Below are 19,741 nucleotides of genomic sequence, written 5' to 3'. Positions count from 1 at the left end.
TGAGAGAGATGTAATTATCTTTAAAATTCATTCGCCCAACTCGGTATAAGAAAAAGCAGAAAGCGAAATATTTCTGTTTATTTGACGCGCAAAATATCCTAATGTGGCTCTCGATCAAAGAATACCGAAGAAATACGCATCTGTGATATATAAACAAACTTCAAAATGTGTTTATTATCAATCTCGGCGAAGCAAAAAGGATTGAAAATACTTTTTCGATGTTTTAACATACAAGATGATTTGAGATGCTACATGCGTAGCTGTTGTTAGTATTTTTATTTATCGTCTGTATATGAATCATTTTCTTAACAATTTTTGCTTTGAAAATTCATTGCAGATTTTTCTAGCATTTGCTTTGTGATTTCCACCTAATAAGACTTTTCTATATTTACTTGCGAGGGGATCATTTTTCCTTTAAATGTAATAATAATTGTCGATGTAGAGATTTTTTTCTTCCCCATTTTTTGTGTTCATTCTTTTAACATTGTTTACTACTATTACCTTCAGTAATCTGTACGAATACATAATATGGACCGGCATCAGATGAAGAATAAAAATTAATTGGCCTTTTGGATAGAATAATGCTATATGTACTTACCCCTGTTAAATTATTACGTGTTTTGTTTCAATTTTCTGTGTCTTATCTGATCAATTAAACGTGATCTTTTATTCATATTACTTTTAAAATCGTTTTTAATATTTTTTTAAAAATATCATTCACTAATCAGTTTGTGTTTGTACCGTAATTAAGATCGCTTGATATACGAATTGCTTATAATCAAAATTTGTTTGTGATTTTCAGGCAATCAGCAAGTTTTGGTTGTGAATTCAAATGCAGGTTTGAAAACTATACAAACTTTAACAAATGCACAATCTGTAAATTTAAATAATGTAAAAACTACTTCTATAAATGCCCAACCAGTCGTAACTGCCTCATCTTTAACCAGTTTACAAGGTATGAAGATTGCTGGAAAACCCATTACCATATCAATGCCCATGCAAGTTGTTGGATCTCCTAAGACTGTTACTCTGTCAAAAAATACAGTAAGTATCGTAGTTTTTATAAATATAGTTAAAGATCGTTAATTGTTAAAAAAGTTAACTTCGGAGCTCATAATTTCTGATTCATAGGAACTTTTAAATATTTCATTCGAGGTGAAGACGAGTTGAATTACGTTCAAATTTATAGTAGCAATGGATGTTCGTTTCAATCGTTTCAACAGATTATACTTTTTGTCAATTCGTCTTCAGAGAAAAATATCAAACTATATCTAGTATTTTGTGACTAAATAGTATAACAAATGAAGCGATTAATATGCTTGTCAAAGTTCTTCAGAAAGTAATAAATTATCATTTAATTTTGATTCTCAAAATTTTTAGTTTTATTATCAGAATGTACAGAAAAACATCTGAGAATGATTTCTTTTTTAGAAACAGGTAATGATTGGTGGGAAACCAGTCACTGTACAGATGGCGACAGGTGGTAACAAAACACTGACCTTGGTTCAACCCAATCAATCTGCAGCAGTAGGCAAGATCGTACGACTACCAATTAATTCGACAATAAATCACTCGAACAGTGGTGAACAACCAAAGTTAATGGTAGTTTCTCGACCGAAACAACCAACTGCAACTTTAGGTAAGTCAAAGTCTGTTACTATAAAATGTTTAAATATATTTTGTTGTTATTATGTAATAAAAATGTAAACACATGCGAAAATCTGAAGTGTTTTAATTTGGTACTAGCCTCAACTTCCTTTGATAGTCCAGCCACAACAGATGCAGCACTTGCTGCCATAGCAGCAGAAGCTGGTCTAATAGATCCTGAACCTGAAAAGGGAGGTGTAGTAAAACTAGATGGTGGTGAAGGTACACAAACAATAGTTCTTTCCCAAGGAAGCAGCCCATCCGATGTTTCTTCTCAAATAGAAGTTGCAACAGGTCTCATAGGGGGAGGTTCTATTGTGCATCAACTTGGATTGAAAGGGGGTTCTAGATTGCATAGGCCGCCAAAATGTTTTAGGTAAGGGGATTATTAATTTTATTAAAATATGGATAATGTATATATTTTGTTGTAGGTATCGTTTAGGGTTGTATGGAGGTGGAAAAGATGATGTAGATGATACGAAACCTTCAACTACGACAGCTGAAGCTGATTCTACACAAGCTACCGCCACAGAACTGTTGCACACTTCAACTGCTGAAAATGTAAAAATGGACTGGGAACCCGATTTAATACCTAAAGACGCTGGAGAAACCTTGGACTCTAGAGTAAAACCTGACTCTGAAACAGTATCAGAAGCTGAAGCAAAATTAAACGAAACAGAAAAATGTGAGGACAAACCAGAAACTGATGTAAGAACAGATATTAGGATGAGATTAGAACCTGAAGAAAAATCCAATGATGAAGACAAATTAGAAGCCGAGGAAAGGCCACAAAGCGAAGATAGACTGGAAGAAAAGGAAAGAGTAGAAAGTGAAGAAAAATTGGAAGCAGAAGAAAGAATAGACAGTGAAGATAAATTAAAAGCTGAGGAAAGATCAGAAAGTGAAGACAATATGGAATCAGAGGAACCACCAGGCAGTGAAGTCAAAATGGATGCAGAAGAAAGATCAGAAACCGAAGCCAAATTGGAATCTGACGTTGCCGAGAAGTCAGATATCAAAAAATTACCAGAAGAAAATCAAACAAAATCGGACATAGACGTAACTGCAAAACAAGGGACAGAAAGCAATAGTAAATTTGATATAGGTGAGAAGGGTTCCGATGATACAGAGAAGATGGAAACAGATAGTAAAAGGGAACAATCAGCTGATCCAAACTATCACAATTACCATAGTCAAAGTAGTGACATCTTAAAAACAGATGAAATGACCCCTAACGATGATCCTTTAGCTGCATTAGCTTCTGCTGCTTTGGATCATTCTAAAGAGTTAAAAAAGACTGAAAATAATGTTCATGGTCCTGAACAGCCTCTCAAAGACACTTGGTATACCGTTCGCTTCATTAGGGGTAATAGTTGTGATGTACGGAGTTATTTTTTGTTAAATGACGACACCGCTGATCTGACGTTGGACACTTTGCCTTATACCTTAAATTATCCTTCAGGGTTTAGCCTTGAACCAGGCACGGCTTACAAGTTCAGAGTAGCTGCTATCAACTCCTTAGGCCGAAGTGATTGGAGTGAGGTAGGTGATTATCTGATCTTTAATTTTTCTTTTATTGTTGATAGTAAGAAGTAATTATTTGCGTTGACATATTTGTAAATTGAATTGTGGGTATCTTATTTTTGACTGCCACTCACAATAAGATTCGCACAAAATCTTAATATGCCAGCGGAATATTACTTCCATAAACTGAATGTAATCCGCGTTACCGGTAGTCAATAGGTTGAATAAGTATTTGCAATTAAAAGTATTTATAAAGGAACCTCAAAGAAAATTAAAATGGAGCTTCCCAAATGGAACCACCAAAAATAAAATTGTCCATCTATAAAAATAAAATAGTCAAAATGATAACAGTAATTAACCAGTTTACCATCGGTAGCGCTCATAAGATAATCGCAAAAGTCCACATGGTTACGGATAATATTTACTAAGAAAAGACAAATAATAGAAAATAATGGAATAGTAAAATATAAACGGGATAAATCATCATCATCATCATCAGTGGATTACAGCTCGTTATGAGCCAAAGCCTTCTTCAGAACAATCTTCCATTCGCCCCTGTCTCTGTCTACTCTTCTCCATGCTTTAACTCCGATGGATTTTCGATCATCCTCTATGTTATCTTGATACCTAAGTTTTGGTCTTCCTCTGGCTCGTCTTCCCACTGGTCCTCTTCGGTCGAAAATTTTTCTGATCGTTGCATCTTCATCTCGCCTAATTACATGTCCTACCCATCGAAGTTGTAGCGCCTACGCCACAAACCCTGTTCTTGGATTCCTCCATATATTTTCCTTAGAATTTTTCTCTCGAAACGTTTAAACAATTCTTGGTCGTTCTGTGTAAGTGACCACGTTTCAGACCCGTATGTTAACACTGGCCTTATTAGTGTTTTATATATGGTAACTTTAATTTTTCTGGGTAGTTTTGGGGCCATTTGTTTCCTCAAGCCATAATAGCACTTATTGGCAAGCACTATTCTTCTTTTAATTTCTTCGCTGACACTGTTGTCTTTGGTCAGCAGCGAGCCCAGGTAGACGAAGGTGCCCACACCTTCCAGTTCCAGATCATCAATTTATAAACGGGATAAATAAAACCTAATAAAAATTGTACTTATGGCAACACACAAATAGCTTTAGTAGACAAAAAACAGATTTTTTAGACAACAGACTTGGTAAAACACAGGTACAATTTGAATAAAAATATATTCGAAATAAATAACAAAATCAAATTAGATCCTAGGTAATATGTACAATAAAAATTCAAACGTCAATTCTGTCGTTTACTGCAAACTCAAAATTGGATCTTTCTAAATGTTTATTAATTGTAACGCCACATTGAAATAGGTATACATTATATTTGTCTAATTCAAATATAAATATAATGTGTCGGTGGTAATATGTGTAAAAAAGTAGATATCTGTTGCTGACGTAATCACTATCTAGAACACCCCCTCCTCATGTCATTAAAAATAAGCAAGACCCCCGCTTCCTATGATGCTTACGTACTTGAACACCCCCTTAGCAAACTCCAATCATTTTTTAATTTTTTACATATCCTAGAGACGAGGTTACCTTTTTTTGAAACACCCTAAATACAGTGCAGGAACACAGCAAGCACAGAGTAACAAATATGAGTAGAGGGAGATTAAGTTTTATCACCTAAAAGGATGTGGTTTTACGAAATATTCTATGAAAAAGAAAAGAGATTCATAAAGGTACATGGATATCACCGGACAAAAGAACAGTAAACCAGATTTATCCTATACTAATAGGTAAAAATGATGGGAGAATATCAGCAGAGTAAAAAGTATGTGTTTATCAGAATGCAGCGGTGATCATTGTTCGTGCCAAGAATAATGCATTAGAAAGAACAATGCATATAATTATTTTCATTTCTAAATCATACTCTTATGTCTTTTATTTGAGCCTAACTTTTTTTTTTCGTTTATGCAGGTATCAGCCTTTAAAACTTGTCTACCAGGTTTTCCAGGTGCTCCTTCTGCAATCAAAATAACAAAATCAGTTGATGGCGCAAATCTTTCTTGGGAACCTCCTAGCGCAAATCAGGGCGAAATATTAGAATATTCAGTTTATTTGGCTGTGAGAGCAAAGGTAAGTCTTGGGTATAGTACATAATATGCAATACAACAATAATATTGTTTACAGGATAAGGTTAATACCAATCCTGGCCAACTCGCCTTTGTAAGGGTTTACTGCGGCCCGAATAATAAGTGTGTTGTAAGTAATTCATCTTTATCTGCCGCCCACCTAGACACAACTACGAAAACAGCGATAATCTTCCGTATTGCTGCTAAAAATGAAAAAGGTTACGGTCCTGCTACCCAAGTTAGGTGGTTGCAAGGTAAGTTATTTATTGATATTTTAAGATATACTATGCTTTAGATCTTATCTTTAATTCTTCTCAACCGTATTTCGGTATTAGCCAATAACTAGAAGTTATTTGCTGCATATATTTGACTATCATACCATTAGCTAAGTGGAATGAAGTATCATAATGTACTGCACTGCTTTTCATTTGTCTGTCAGAATATTAAATTCTCTATTTTAATTTAAAATTCATGTTCATGTATACTAATATTTACTGGTCTTAAAGTTTCTCCAAAGATAAAGTTATTCGTATTTACAAGGTATCTTATTAACATTATAATGTATTCTTGTTTTATCCTTATTTTTTTCTTGTTCATTGTTGGATTTAGTCTTAAACACATTTGTTATTGTAATGATATTTTTAAATGCTGTTGCAATAGCATATTATTCTTATCCTTTTTAGTTTTTCTGACAAATCTTTTACATAATGGTATTGTTGTATTCAGGCTCAAATATTTTTAGGATTTTCTTTTGATCTTACGGTGTTCTAAAATGATTTGTTATATATAAAGTTCCTTTTTATATATAACGAAGAATGATGATTTTTTACAAAAATTCATGTTAGGGAACATAACTTAAAAAATTTGGACCCTTTAATATCCTACCAAACAAATTCAATGTTTATTTCTGGATTTTTTTAAAATTAACTATAAAACTCTATTTCCGAATGTATTATAATAAGAATAATTAATTGAGATTAATAATCCACTTAAAAATAATTTAATTTAATAAAAAAATATGAACGCAGTAGTTCGTGAAGAACATATACTTAACCCATTAAGGGCCGTGACAATAAACAAAGAGAAATTTGACAATTGATTTATTAGATTGGATTAAAAACACATAAATTAAGACTAATTTACAACCAAAAAGAATTTTTTTTCTCATGAAAGGAAAAACAGGTGGGTGCGTATACGCACCTTTGGCCGAATACGCATACAATTTTTAAAAAAGGAACATATTGTATCTTAACTGTAAATTAAATTTTAAGATGAAAATTTTCGAAACATTCTGGGTGTAGATGCACTGTACACTTTTTACATAAATAAATAGTATTACTTTTGCACGTCCGACATTTTCTTCTTGCACTATTATCGTCTCTTTTTACAATGTGGCCATTTTGCACGAATGTCGCCCGAAATATGGAACCATTTCCTCGTCAATGGAAAGATTTTTTGCAAAGACTCCAAATTGTGCAAACTTTCGGTTAATTATTTCAAAAATTGGTGACAATTTTGCAAATTTATCATTTTTATTCAGTAAGGTGTTATCTGACAAATGTATGTTCTGTTTGATTGAACGAAATCTATGTCGGCTCATGCTTTCTCTTACAATGTGCACTTCTTTATCCTCATCCTTCGACCAATACATATCAAGTTGAGGCAGACTGTGATAACCAGATAATATACATATGCCAATAATTTTTTTTAAATCTGTGGCGGTTATTCTGCGATGCATAAATATTTGTAAAATATCGAATGCTCTCACTTACTTCTTTATCAAAAAAGAGTAAAAAAACTTCAATGTGACTTGCCTCCATGGTTGGCTTTTATATTTTCTAAATATCGATCAGACTGATGTTGAATTACTGCCGAGTACGAAGGAGTATCTGTTTTTACCCAACTTGGGACAAATTTGGATTTATTATTTTTGCCTGGTTCTTTCTTTGGACGTTTTGATCTGTGGTTCAGAGGAATATCATCATCAGAATTTCCATTCACTTGTATTTCATATATACCTGCAATATCTGTTTTTATTCCTTCTGTACCAATAATATTATCATCAATGTCTTCTACATCGGAAATTTCATCTGTTTCCGGCGGCACATAAACCACATCAAGTGAGTCAGCATTTTCACAGTCTGAGTCTTCTTCTAACAAAGCCATTAACTCTTTAGTAATTAGTGCCCTCTTCATTACCTATTTCGAGAATTTACTAAAACAAACAAAAACATGCACTACTACATACACGCATTCATATGATAATAATTTAGCTTACCTTATTTCAACTTATATGGAATATAAAACAAATAAACACAAGGAAACTTTCAAACTGATTTAAGTCAAGAAAAAAGCAAATATAATAGTATTGACTATTGACGAGATCGTAATTTCAGATTGTTTAGTCTACGAAAAAAATATAATATGGTTTCGGCCAAAGGTGCGTATACGAATCCATCGTATAAACATGCAATTATAGACCTTATTTTTAAAGTATGAATGAATAAGTTTTTAGAATAATAAAAATTTCAACATATTTTTATAATTATAGAATACAAAATATGCATTAAGTTTATAATTAGTATCGGAAAAATGTATGAAGATGTGCATAAATCATTAAATTATGCAAAATTATAATAATCTTAAAATATTTAAAAAGTAATATTTTTATCAAAAGAAAAATGATACTATATACCTCAATCTATTGAGATGTTACTTCAATAAAAAGAGAACATCAAAAAAAATTATTTTCGGGCCAAAAAAAAATTAACAATAAAGGTTCCTTTTACGCACCTTTGGCCGTAAATGGGTTACTAATAATATAGCGTACATATAAATTAATAATTATAAAAGTCGTTGGATATAAACTCTTGCCCCCACCCCTCCAACGTATAGCTTGTGGATTTTCTAAACGACTATGACCTTGAAAATATTTGAGCGTCGTCGTCCAAAATTATTAAAATGAAAAAGGAAAACATTGTTTTAACTTATTCTATTAATGAACTGCAATCGCCCAGTCAAAGTTCACGCTGGTCGGGTTAAATATTGTTCTATTATAGTAGAAACTATTAAATAAGCAGATATATATATATATATATATATATATATATATATATATATATATATATATATATATATATATATATATATATATATATATATACCTTTTTACGCATTAACCTTTTTCTTATATATATATATATATATATATAAATTTTTAAACGAATTTATATGAATTTTACTGATGAAGTAGTCAAATTTTCTAGTAAAAGATATTTGAATTATCAATTGTAGACTGAATTAGCAATTAATCTGCCCTGTCGTTTCAAAAACAAAATATGATTGATTCATGTGTTGAAATGTAAGTTGGTAGTTCAGATTTCTTTCCTACGACACCGAGTCATAGGTTATCATGGGTCTAATAACCCTTGTGTATAACCATAGAGTCATTTTGGGGTTAAGTCCCCAATTCTTACCGCACATTCTTCTACATCTGCCCAGGGACATAGTAGCTTTCTGTGTGATTTTCTGAATGTGAGTATTCCATGTAAGCCTATGATCAAAATATACCCCAAGGTATTTTGTTTCTTTGGCAAATGAAATCTCTGTTCTTCCCAGCACCGGTGGTTTTAGGCCTTGTAGTGCTGTTTTTTTTTGGTGAAGTTGACGATTTGTGTTTTTTGAGCATTGACTATCAGTCTCTCTTGTTTACACCAGTTGTCAACTATATTTAGGGCTGCTTGAATTCTCTCAGGCACTACCTGAGCAAACCTGCCCCTGGCAAAGATTGCTATATCGTCAGCATATCCTAGACAATAAAAGCCTTCTGTGGACAGATTTCTGAGGAGATCATCTACCAAGGTTGCCCAAAGTAGATGGGACAGAACTCCTTGTGGACAGCCTCCACCTACTTTTGCTTTGATGGTTGCTTTACCCAGAGTGGACATTACCGTCCTATTCTCCAGGGATGCCCTTATCCATCTGCATATTACCGCAGGTGCGCCTCGTCTACTCATAGCCCCTATCCAAGAGCTGGTGGTAACATTATTAAATGCCCCGTCTATATCTAAAAAAGCGGTCATTGCTATCTCTTTGTCTTCCATTGACTTTGAGATAAGCCTATTTAGATCATACAACGCTGAGTCCGTAGATTTACCAGGTTGGTATGCATATTGACGATTGCTTAAGAGGATTATCTTTTAGCACTTCTCTGATATACCTATCAAGAAGCCTTTCCAGCGTTTTTAATAGAAAAGAAGATAGGCTTATCGGTCTATATGACTTTGGTGTTAGGTCTGATACTTTACCTACCTTAGGGACATATATGACTTTGACCTTTTGTTATATTTCCGGTACGACTCCCCATGCTAAACTGGCTTTGAGGAGCTTGCATAGTTGTGGTATCAATACCTCTAATCCCATATGCAACAGTATTGGATATATGCCATCTGTCCCTGGAGACGTATATGGCCGAAACTTATTTATAGCCCGTCTAATTCTGTTTGGTCTTGTGATTGCTGTGGCTATTTCCCAATCTGTAGACCTTGGCCTAGTGAGCCTTTGGTCTATGTTGGTTTGCCTATCTGCATCATTCAGAAGTGTTGTTGAGCCCGGAAAGTGCGTGTTTATCAGTTCAAGACTTTCCTCTCCGTAAATTTGCCATTAGCTTTCTTTAGAAAACCAGTTCTTTGGTTGTAGCACCATCCTTTGCCAGGACTTTATGGATTCGAGAACATGCCGGGATATCTGTAATCTCCTCGCAAAACTCTCTCCATGAATTCCTTTTGGCTTTCCGAATTTCTTTATTTTATAGCGTTAGCTTATACCTGTAGGCATCTCAATCTTGGTTTCTTTTGGCTTTATTAAATAGGCTTCGGACTTCCGACCTTATCCTCTTTAAGCCGTTGTTCCACCAGACTGTATTACTGCCCGTACTTTTCCTTGTTTTTTCTGGTCAGTTTTCCTGGTAAGCCGCCATAATAGCTTCGCTTATCGTTTCTGCCGCCGAATCTATAACCTCCGGGCCTTTAAACAAGATCATACTTTCCTCGAGATTTTTACTGAGAGACTTCCTATATCCTACCCATTTTGTATCTCTAGGATTTCTGTATTTAATTTCCGATGGAAAAATATCAAGGTCAAATCGTATATGTCTGTGATCTGAACATGAGGGTTCGTCAGACACAAACCAATTATATCACTTATCTTGCTTGTGCAGAGTGTTCAATCTAACACTTCTTTGCGTGCCTTAGTGACAAAAGTTGGCTTGTTTCCTATATTGGATATAACCAAACCTTCAGATAAATTCATAATAGACTCACCCCTTGCATTGATGTTTGTGCTTCCCCATATGGTGTGGTGTGCGTTGGCATCACATCCTATAATGAGCTGTAATCCTTTTCCTAGACAATATGTCGCTTATAATGCTTGGTGGACACAGAGCCTCATCACCTGGAAAGTAGGATGAACACACCACCAGTTTCTTCTCTCCTACTTCCGTGGTTGTAGTTAGAACAGCTGTAACAATATCATCGGTGCAGAGCACCGGGATTAATGCACAATCTGCTCTATTACTGTGAATTATACATGACCTTGGCCTTATAGCTTTGGGTGTGTATAAAACCTTACCTTGTTTGGTTGATAGTCCAGCAACTTCTCACCTATCCTCCAAGGCTCCTGCAGGAGAGCCACATCAATGCCTTCTTGTTCCAATCTTCTAACTAGCGTTGCCGATGTTGCTTTTGCATGTTGAAGATTAACCTGCAGGATCCTTCTTTCTCTCTTCATTGCGAAGAGATGGCCGGTTCTGGATCTGTGGACATTCCTTCTTTCGTGGGTCCGACACACTCTTGGACATTAGTCCTTATGAGTGTGTCAGATCCACCCGCAGAAGGTTGTTCCTCTTCCTGAACCTCCATATGTAGGGAGGTTTCTCCTGTTTTACTGTAACGAGTTGCTACTGGCTTTTTATTCCGTGTTTTTGTCTTTTCCTCTTTGGGTCGGAACGTTAACCGTCCTACTCCGAAAAAGGATGACATTTTTAATTTCTGGAGTTCTTCTCGAGATTCAGAATCCATCGAGAAGGTCCATAACACCCCTTTGTCTGAAGGTTTACTACCCCAGACTGTCCATAGATGTGTCCTGAGCCCATGGTTAGTTATCCTTAATCTATTAAGGATCCTTTTGGACTCAAGACGTTCCCCATGCTCGTCCTGTACGAAGACAGTGCATGAGTGCGGCTTGGGTATGTCTTCCCCCTCCACAGCCCTGAGATGCACTCTCCCAAGGCCTCAGGGTTGGAATCACCTCCTTCAGCCACCGCGCACTTATGTCGTCCGCACAGTTAAGTTCCAGGAAACTCGGCCTGTATGTACTCTTCAGGAAGCGAACCAACCTGTGGTCCTGCTTCCGGAATTTTGTCATACGCATTCAAGATGTATATTTCGACTGCCTTAAGCTTGTCTATATCCATCTTGGCTTCCGGGAATCCTGTTAGTACCACTGAAACCTTAACAGAAGCGGCAGCTTCGCTGAAAGTCACACCTTCGGTTCTTGGCCTTTTCCCTTTGCGTTGGCTTTCTGGTGGTGTGCTTCCGTCTGACCTTAGCCTTTTTGGGCCATCGATCTTCTGGGTTTGTATTACTTTTGTCATGGCCTTTGTTGGCTTTGACGGCATCTCTTTTGCCCTTTTAGCCGCCTTGATGAAATTGGCCTTGATTACAGCCCTTTTGGCTTGAACGTAATCTTGGCCTTGTTTCACCAGCCTACTGATTTTGGCTTTAGAGACGCCAGATAGCTTTGCAGCCTTAATTTCTTCGTCTGTCATGAGATCAACGTCTTCCAACGCTGTTACTCTGACAGCCTTTTTGTTTCCTTGCCTATCAGCTTGGGAGATTTCTTTAGAAATTCCGGGCCTTTCGGCGTTCGGATTTTCTCCAGAAGCTCCCTGCCCTTCGGCTTTAGGAACTGTGATTTTGGCTCTGGAGTTCCCTGGTCCTTCGGCATCGGAAACCCTTTGGCCCTGAGTTTTTTTTTTGTATTTGTTTTTGTTTTTTTTTTTAGATTCCATATTGATCCCACGAGTAGCTAGGGAAAGACAGTTAACCCCTCGTAGAGCTCCGCTTGCGACGGTAAGGTCTAAATACTAAGGGGTATGACCTGTTGTCACAAAGGAACCATTTGCGACACTGTCACCCCAGTGCCTTACAGTCTTCACCACGGTGTCTCACGGCTTGGCGTGGGAATTGTTTATCGACTAAGTGTTTATCCGCTGAGTTTAGTTCATTTTTGGGGGTACCCAGCGGTCTTGGGATAGTTTAAGGAGGTGCAAAGTCCTAAGACTCTCCATGCAAAACTTGTCACCTGAGATTTGTTCTTTTCCCGCTCAGCTTTACGCCGATTAGAAGAAGGGCGCATCCCCCGTCCCCATGATTTAGCAATAAATCAACCTTAAAATTTTCTCCAAAATTGATTATTCAATCTTGCACCTCGCCCGTAATGTGCTCTATTTCGATATGTTCTTTTTCAATCTTCTCTACGAGGGAGCAAATGTTTTGCCAGTTGTGAATTGTTACTGCTTTAAGTTTTTCTTTTGTTAGCTGCCGTACATCAACTAATTTGAATGAGACATTACAGGCTGCCACTTCTTTCTTTACTAGTACCCATACTCTTGAATGGGGTTCAGCTCCGGATCGTAAGGTGGTAGACGCAATGTCAAAATGTTATGTTCCGCTAGAAGCGTGAACAATATATCTTTTGTAGGATGTTTATGCTTTTTAATTAATTTATACAATTTGACTTTTAAATCATTGGTTTCATATAAAATACCTCGTTCCGTTAGACATCGCTGCTTTTTTCCATTTGCATTGCAAAATTTGGGCTAGGATCCATCTATACATTATGGTAGGAGACATTACCTATAACTAATTTTTTTTTTTGAGCATTAGGGATAAATTGAAATTGGTCTTTTAACCATTGTGTAAAAGTTGTTGAATTCGTTTCGTCGAGGTAGTCATCTTTTTTATTCCGCGATGTAAATATGTTTAACGCATTAGGTACAAATCCTGACCACCCCAGCATGCAAAATGGACAGTGGAGATTTCAAACATTTATTTTTACCATCGTCCCATGTCATTGGTAACGTATGGGAACTGTGGATGAAGGTTTCATCGCAATATATTATGGTTCATCCTTCCTTCTTGTATTTTTTTAATGTTCGTAATAATATTCAATGCGTTTAAATTTAATAAATTTCTCAATTAACACTTTACTGTTGTCTTCTGTTTTTCTCCATTTATCCTTTCATTTTTAACAGCTTCAAATATCCTGTTCATGGTAGATCTTTTATGAATGACTGCATAGGAGTAAATTATTTCTTCCTTAAAATCACCAACTGATTGTTTAAAAGTTGAGGGATTGTTTATGGTTCTCCTCGGTGACTTAAAAGAAAACTGCACATGTTTGCAGACTGGTATCTATAACAAGGAGCTAAACAAATTATTGTCAAACACCCGTAAGTTCTGTATAGTCGCGGTATTATATATCGTAGAACGCTTTAGCGGCGACGTTTGATGTCGCCGATTATGATGATTATATTACGTTATAAGATTAGTTTGTAAAGCCACTAATCCCAAGTTTGGAGCCAATTACTGTAATAGTGCTTGACAACGCTTCTTATCATTCCCGACAGTTCACTAAGATACCAAATACATCTTCAAACAAGCTGAAGTGCAAAGCTTTCTAATGGAAAATGATTTGTATTTAGAAGATTTTCATACAAAAGTACCCAATCTTATAGTATTCTTCAACTTCCGTGATTCCTTTGGCGATTCTTTTCTCCAGTCTTCTTTGGTTATATTAGATACTTCTTTTTTAATTACCTCAATTACCTTTTTATCAAATTTAAGAAATGTATTTGTACGCCTTATACTTGGTTTTAATTGCCCCCAAATTATACGCCGTAGAGAGTATTGTCGAAAAGCATGGACACACTATGTTTAGACTTCCCTTCTATTTTTGTGTGTTTAGTACTATAGAATTAATTTGGGAGCAATTAAAACCGAGTATAAGGGGTGCAAATACATTTCCTAAATTTGATAAAAAGGTAATTGAGGTAATTAAAAAAGAAGTATCTAATATAACCAAAGAAGACTGCAGAAAAGAATCTCCAAAAGAATCAAAGTTGAAGAATACTATAAGATTGGGTACTTCTACATGAATGGTGGAAATACAAATATTGAGTTAAATGCTAGTGACGCAGAAAAAATACGGAAGAAGAAGATTGAGATAATAATAGGTAAATAAAAGGCTGAGTACTGTTAGAAACAATATGAAAGCCACATATTATAATATACCTAATAAATCCTTATGGAAATGACAAATTTTGAGAAAAAATAATAACATGTGAAATTAAAGACACATTTAAAAATAAAAATGTATTAAAAATATAAATCTTACGTTACAGTTCCTCTATCTGGAACCTTCTTCTGAAGTAATTAAAAAAACTCTTTCTATTCTACTTTCTTTTTTAATCAAATAGGATTCAAATATTTTATTTTTTAATATTTTTTTAATTTTTGAATGTAATTTTTCCATTTTATTTGTTTTCCTTAGCACTAATTTTAATGTTTACGAAAAGGATTTTCGAGATTTTTGTTATTGCTGCTAATAATAATAATTATTATTCTAAATTACTTATCTTGTAGATAAAAAACTAACTCAAATCCAGAATACAGTTCTTTGCCAAAAAATAAGCTAATTTGAAACGAAAATACAATTTGAGTGTACTCTATACCACTTTCATATGTACGCGCACGATGACGATTAATTTACTATCGTATCTTTAAATCAAATAATGACATTTTTAAAACGGTTAGTGTAAGACAGTCGAAGAGTAAATTTATACATATGCATGAGTCATAGCGGTTTAGAAAATCCACTACCTCTAACGTAAATACAATATAAAATACAACAAATTAGTTTTGGTAGATGTTTTATTTAATAAAAATATTCTTTTCAGATCCATCGTCCAAATCAAAGCGTCTTGCAGAATCCCAACCATTAGCTGTTAAAAAAATAAAGTATGAAAAAGAAGTGTAAAAATATAGAACAATGTGTGAATGTGGTAAAAATATAAATGTTGATAAATTGAAAGTTAAGTGTTCGGATTCGCAATCGAAAAAATACCTCTTCTCGAGTATAAATAAACTGCTTGAGGTTTTTTACTTCAAAAACCTCAGTGAAAGTCGTTTAAGGTAGTATTAAAAAATTTTAATTTTTGACATAGAGTTTTATTTACTTTTTGTTACATGTGGACTTTTATTATATTGCCGACTTTTGTGTTATAAGATGAAAAAATGTATAAATGACAGTCTCATTGAATGGTACGTGTGCCCGATTTTTCTCATATTTACGTCGGTGTCTGTGACACCAATGTGAAACAATGTAAAGCTATTCATTCTGTATTATTTGTAGTATACAAATACAAATATGGCATATAAGGTGCTTAGGATATTTTAAATATACATTTTACTTAAACCGTTTTGTTTCTGTAATAACTGTCTTTCGATCAAGCAATGTATGTTTATGATTAACAGTAAAAATATTTTGACCAATGACGGCAAATTCAAGATAATATTTATTGTTATATTTATATGTTATTTTCGATGTTAGTGGCTATCTTATTTATAAAGTTGAATTAATCAATTTCTTCGTCATAATTACTTAATATCATCAAACTATTTGTAAAACTTCTTGGTTTCGACTACATGACTATAAACTATTCTTCTTTTTTGTTTTCACATTTCTTATATATGTAAATAAATTATGACACTATAATACAATATTAGATTTGAATTATTTGCGAACGATTGACTTCTGATTTTATTACTTATGTAAGAATATTTCACCATCTTTGGTTAGTGTATATTTTTCTATGAATCTTTATTTTTACCACCGATTTGGCTCATTCCAACATTCCTGACATTTATGCTACTTTACTTGGTGGTTAATTAAAACTAAATATCTGTCTGTGTTCATAAAATAGAAATAATTTCTATGAAGATTAACGACAGCAAAGTACTTTTCTCACGTACCTTTTCTATACGCTTTTCTAAAATTGTATAATTTTTGTTCAGGGTTAATCTATTAATAAGATATGGGTAGTAGGATCTCGAAATTTTGAAGTGATGGTTTCAAATTTTTACAAAAGTATTTTTGCTGTTTTTATTTATATCCAAATTGGAATATTCATTGAGTGCATTGCTTGATCTTAATTTTCATATAGCCAACAAACACGACACCGTGTTCATTTCAGATTGTTTTGTTGTATTTATATATACTTATTTGCATTATCTATCATATTTTATTGATGTTTTATTCGACATTGGATTTTATGAAAATTTGCGCAACTACAGTGTTTTAAACTACTATTTTTCTACGGCATAGGTCTTAGTTCAGATTATTTAATATATTATTTTAAAAACTGAGTTTGGATAAGAATTACGTAATTTGTTTATAGCAATTAAAACTCGTACAATTTTCCGGTAATATATATTATAAGCCTCGTCTCAGTGAACTTACTCCAAGAATCTATAATGCGAAATTTTCTACTTTACGTTATACTAACATAAACTATTATTTTGCGTTTCTCCACATATTCCTGGAATATTTTTAAATATTTGATATTGCACTTGCTTTAAAAACCAAATTTGCAAATTCTTCACTTATTATCAATGCTATGTCCTTTGTTAATGTTTTTCTACTTTTAATAAAAATTTGGTTTTATGTATTAACAAATTAATAAATTAATTTTATTACATTCTCGTTTAAAGTGTCCAATTTATTTGAAAAAATATATATTTTTATTACTTATATTTATTATCAATATATGTAGGTACCGCAAAAAAATATTTCAGTTTACTATGATGCAAAATAGAAATTTGTATGTTTTAGGTAGTTGGGCACTCTTAACTGAGACGGGGCTCTTTTGTATATATAAGCTTTTTTAATAATGTTAAATTATTTCTATTTGACAAATAGCAAGTTTTAAGTCTATGAAAATACTGTTTCTTGTTTTACAGACATATTTGTGTGTCGCTAAGAACTTAGTTTTTACAGCTGGATTTCGGATATCATTTTTATGCCTTGGTTCAGCATGTAATGTTATAATAAATTCATTATAAGTATCTACTGTTTTTTATTACAAATTAAAACCTAACATTAATAAACGAAAAGACTAAAACGTGGACCGACAGACTCAAACTCAGTTAGTCGGTGTCGTACATTGCCTGTCCAACGATGAATTTCAGCTGCCCCAGTATTAGCGTTCCCAGATTTTTTAAAGATCGCGGAGAACTGACAGGAACCGAATCCGAATAAGAACCGAACCCGAATGGTAACCAAATCCGAATAGTAACGGAACAAGAACCGCATAGAAACCGAATCAAATTCGAATAGGAACCGAATCCAAATAGAAACCGAATAAGAACCTCATAGCAACCATACTCGAATAAGAACTGCATAGCAGCAGGCAGGAATATGTTAAAAACTGTAAGAAATGCCTTCAGTATGAACTAGCAAGAATAATGTAACCATCCACTGTAGAAAAGCCTTGAAATACTGTCTCAATTGATTTAACGGGACCATTCCCAAGATCTACAAATGGTAACATTTTCGTAACAGTCATCCAAGACCAGTTTACGAAATGAGTTACCGCCCGACCGATAAAGATCAAACCGTTGAAATCTTCACGCCATAAAAAATGTATGCTACATTTTTTTACAAAGAGAAGGGGGGTCTATGATGGCACCGTCAGCGCTTACAATCTTATAAAAAAAATAAATTTAACACGGAGTAATACACTCGCGATCATAAAATCCGGGTCACCTTGAAAATTTTAAGTTTCTTGAATATTTTATCCTCTAGTGCAGTAATAACCTTTTTTTGGGCTAATGTATTTTTTATTTGTCATCAATGTTTGTTTTGAAAGAAAAAAAACCGTTTTTTATTATTTTTATTGAAAAAGTAGAAAACAAACCAAATTGTTGATAAAACAGACATACGAAAAAAAAAATGGATAATACAGAATGTGGTAAAACATCAGTGAAATTTCAATGACTAATATCGTATATTGCCTCCCCTTGCTCTAATAACCTCTTGCAGACGACGGGGCATACTCTCAATTTTTCTCCGGATTACATGTGGTATGTTATTCCACTCTCACCAACATATCCTTAAGCTTCTGTTCGTTGTTAGGAGGTGTATGGATTTGAATACGTTTTTTCAAATCGTCCCAGAGATGTTCGATGGGTTTTAAGTCCGGAGACCTAGCTGGCCAGGGTAACCTCATAATTCAAACCTCGTCCAAGTATTGCATACTGATCCTGGCAACGTGTGGTCGCGCGTTGTCCTGCATAAAAACGGCGTCTTCTCCAAGCCCTGCCATGTTGGGCATAACATGTTCTTCTAGAATCTCCGTTATCTTCGTGCATGTAAGGACCCATTTTCGATGAAGGTAATTCTGTGCGGAAGTCGGAAGATACACCTCCCCAAGCCATGACCTAGTCTCCACCAAATGGCATTCTTGGAGCAATGCAAGCTTATGAAAATCGTTCACTGGTTCTCCTCCAAACTCTTACACGTCCATCGGATCCAGTTAGGCAGAAACGGGATTCATCTGAGAATAACACTTTGCTCCAATCGATAGTTTCCCAATGCGCGTATTATCGAGCAAAAACTAGTCGTGCAACTTGATGGGCCTGGCGAAGTGGCGGTCCTATAGCCATTACCCGAGAAGATAGTCCAGAAGAACGAAGTCTTCTCCTGACTGTTGAAACGCTAACATTGCGATTTCGTACTTCCTGTAGACAATTTCGATAGATAACCGCAGTTAAGCAGTCCGGTTTCGTAAAGCCTGAAACACAAGGAAACGGTCATCTCGTGCCGTGGTCTTTATTCTTCGTCCAGAGCCAGGTCGTCTGGTTAGAAAACCCGTCTCCTGAAAGTGTTGAAGCACTCGTTGAACCGTAGAAAGGCTTACTCCAACTTTTTTTGCCAAAAAGGCATTTTTGGCAAAAAATGAACAATAATAAGCACTAATAAACACTAATTTGAACAGAAAGTCGAAGCACAAATGAGACATTTAAAACAAGCGGCAGTTACAGGTACCGTTCATTTTGGGAAGTGTGCACATTTTTGCGAAATCAGCACTATTGGAATTCTTTGATACAAAGGAAACCGCTAAGCCGACAAGAATTCTCAGAAACCTGCATTAGTTTGTATTTGTGTTATTATTTACGATAAAGCTCGGTAAAAATGAAATATCGGTGATTTTCAAGGTCACCCGGATTTTATGATCGCGAGTGTAGATTTCTTGATATTCTTCTTCACAAATATTGATGGCGCCACAAAACCTGTGGATCTCACTCACACATCTGATCACAGAGGTATTTACTTTCAAAAAACTTA

General features: G+C 34.6%; 1 protein-coding gene across 1 annotated transcript in view; it reads left to right on the top strand.

The window, feature by feature from the left end:
• Positions 1-17,460, top strand: part of LOC140452455 (host cell factor-like) — a 37,946-nt gene extending 20,486 nt beyond the window's left edge. The window contains exons 8-14 of the mRNA XM_072546722.1: positions 803-1,044; positions 1,432-1,639; positions 1,747-2,023; positions 2,079-3,189; positions 5,121-5,279; positions 5,334-5,529; positions 15,294-17,460. Coding sequence (XP_072402823.1) covers positions 803-1,044; positions 1,432-1,639; positions 1,747-2,023; positions 2,079-3,189; positions 5,121-5,279; positions 5,334-5,529; positions 15,294-15,373 — 2,273 coding nt within the window. The 3' untranslated portion in view covers positions 15,374-17,460. The remainder of the gene's footprint in view (positions 1-802; positions 1,045-1,431; positions 1,640-1,746; positions 2,024-2,078; positions 3,190-5,120; positions 5,280-5,333; positions 5,530-15,293) is intronic.
• Positions 17,461-19,741: the final 2,281 nt, after the last annotated feature.

Source organism: Diabrotica undecimpunctata, chromosome 10 (genome assembly GCF_040954645.1).
Source record: "Diabrotica undecimpunctata isolate CICGRU chromosome 10, icDiaUnde3, whole genome shotgun sequence".
Taxonomy (NCBI): Eukaryota; Metazoa; Arthropoda; class Insecta; order Coleoptera; family Chrysomelidae; genus Diabrotica; species Diabrotica undecimpunctata.
This window is presented reverse-complemented; position numbering and strand designations above follow the sequence as displayed.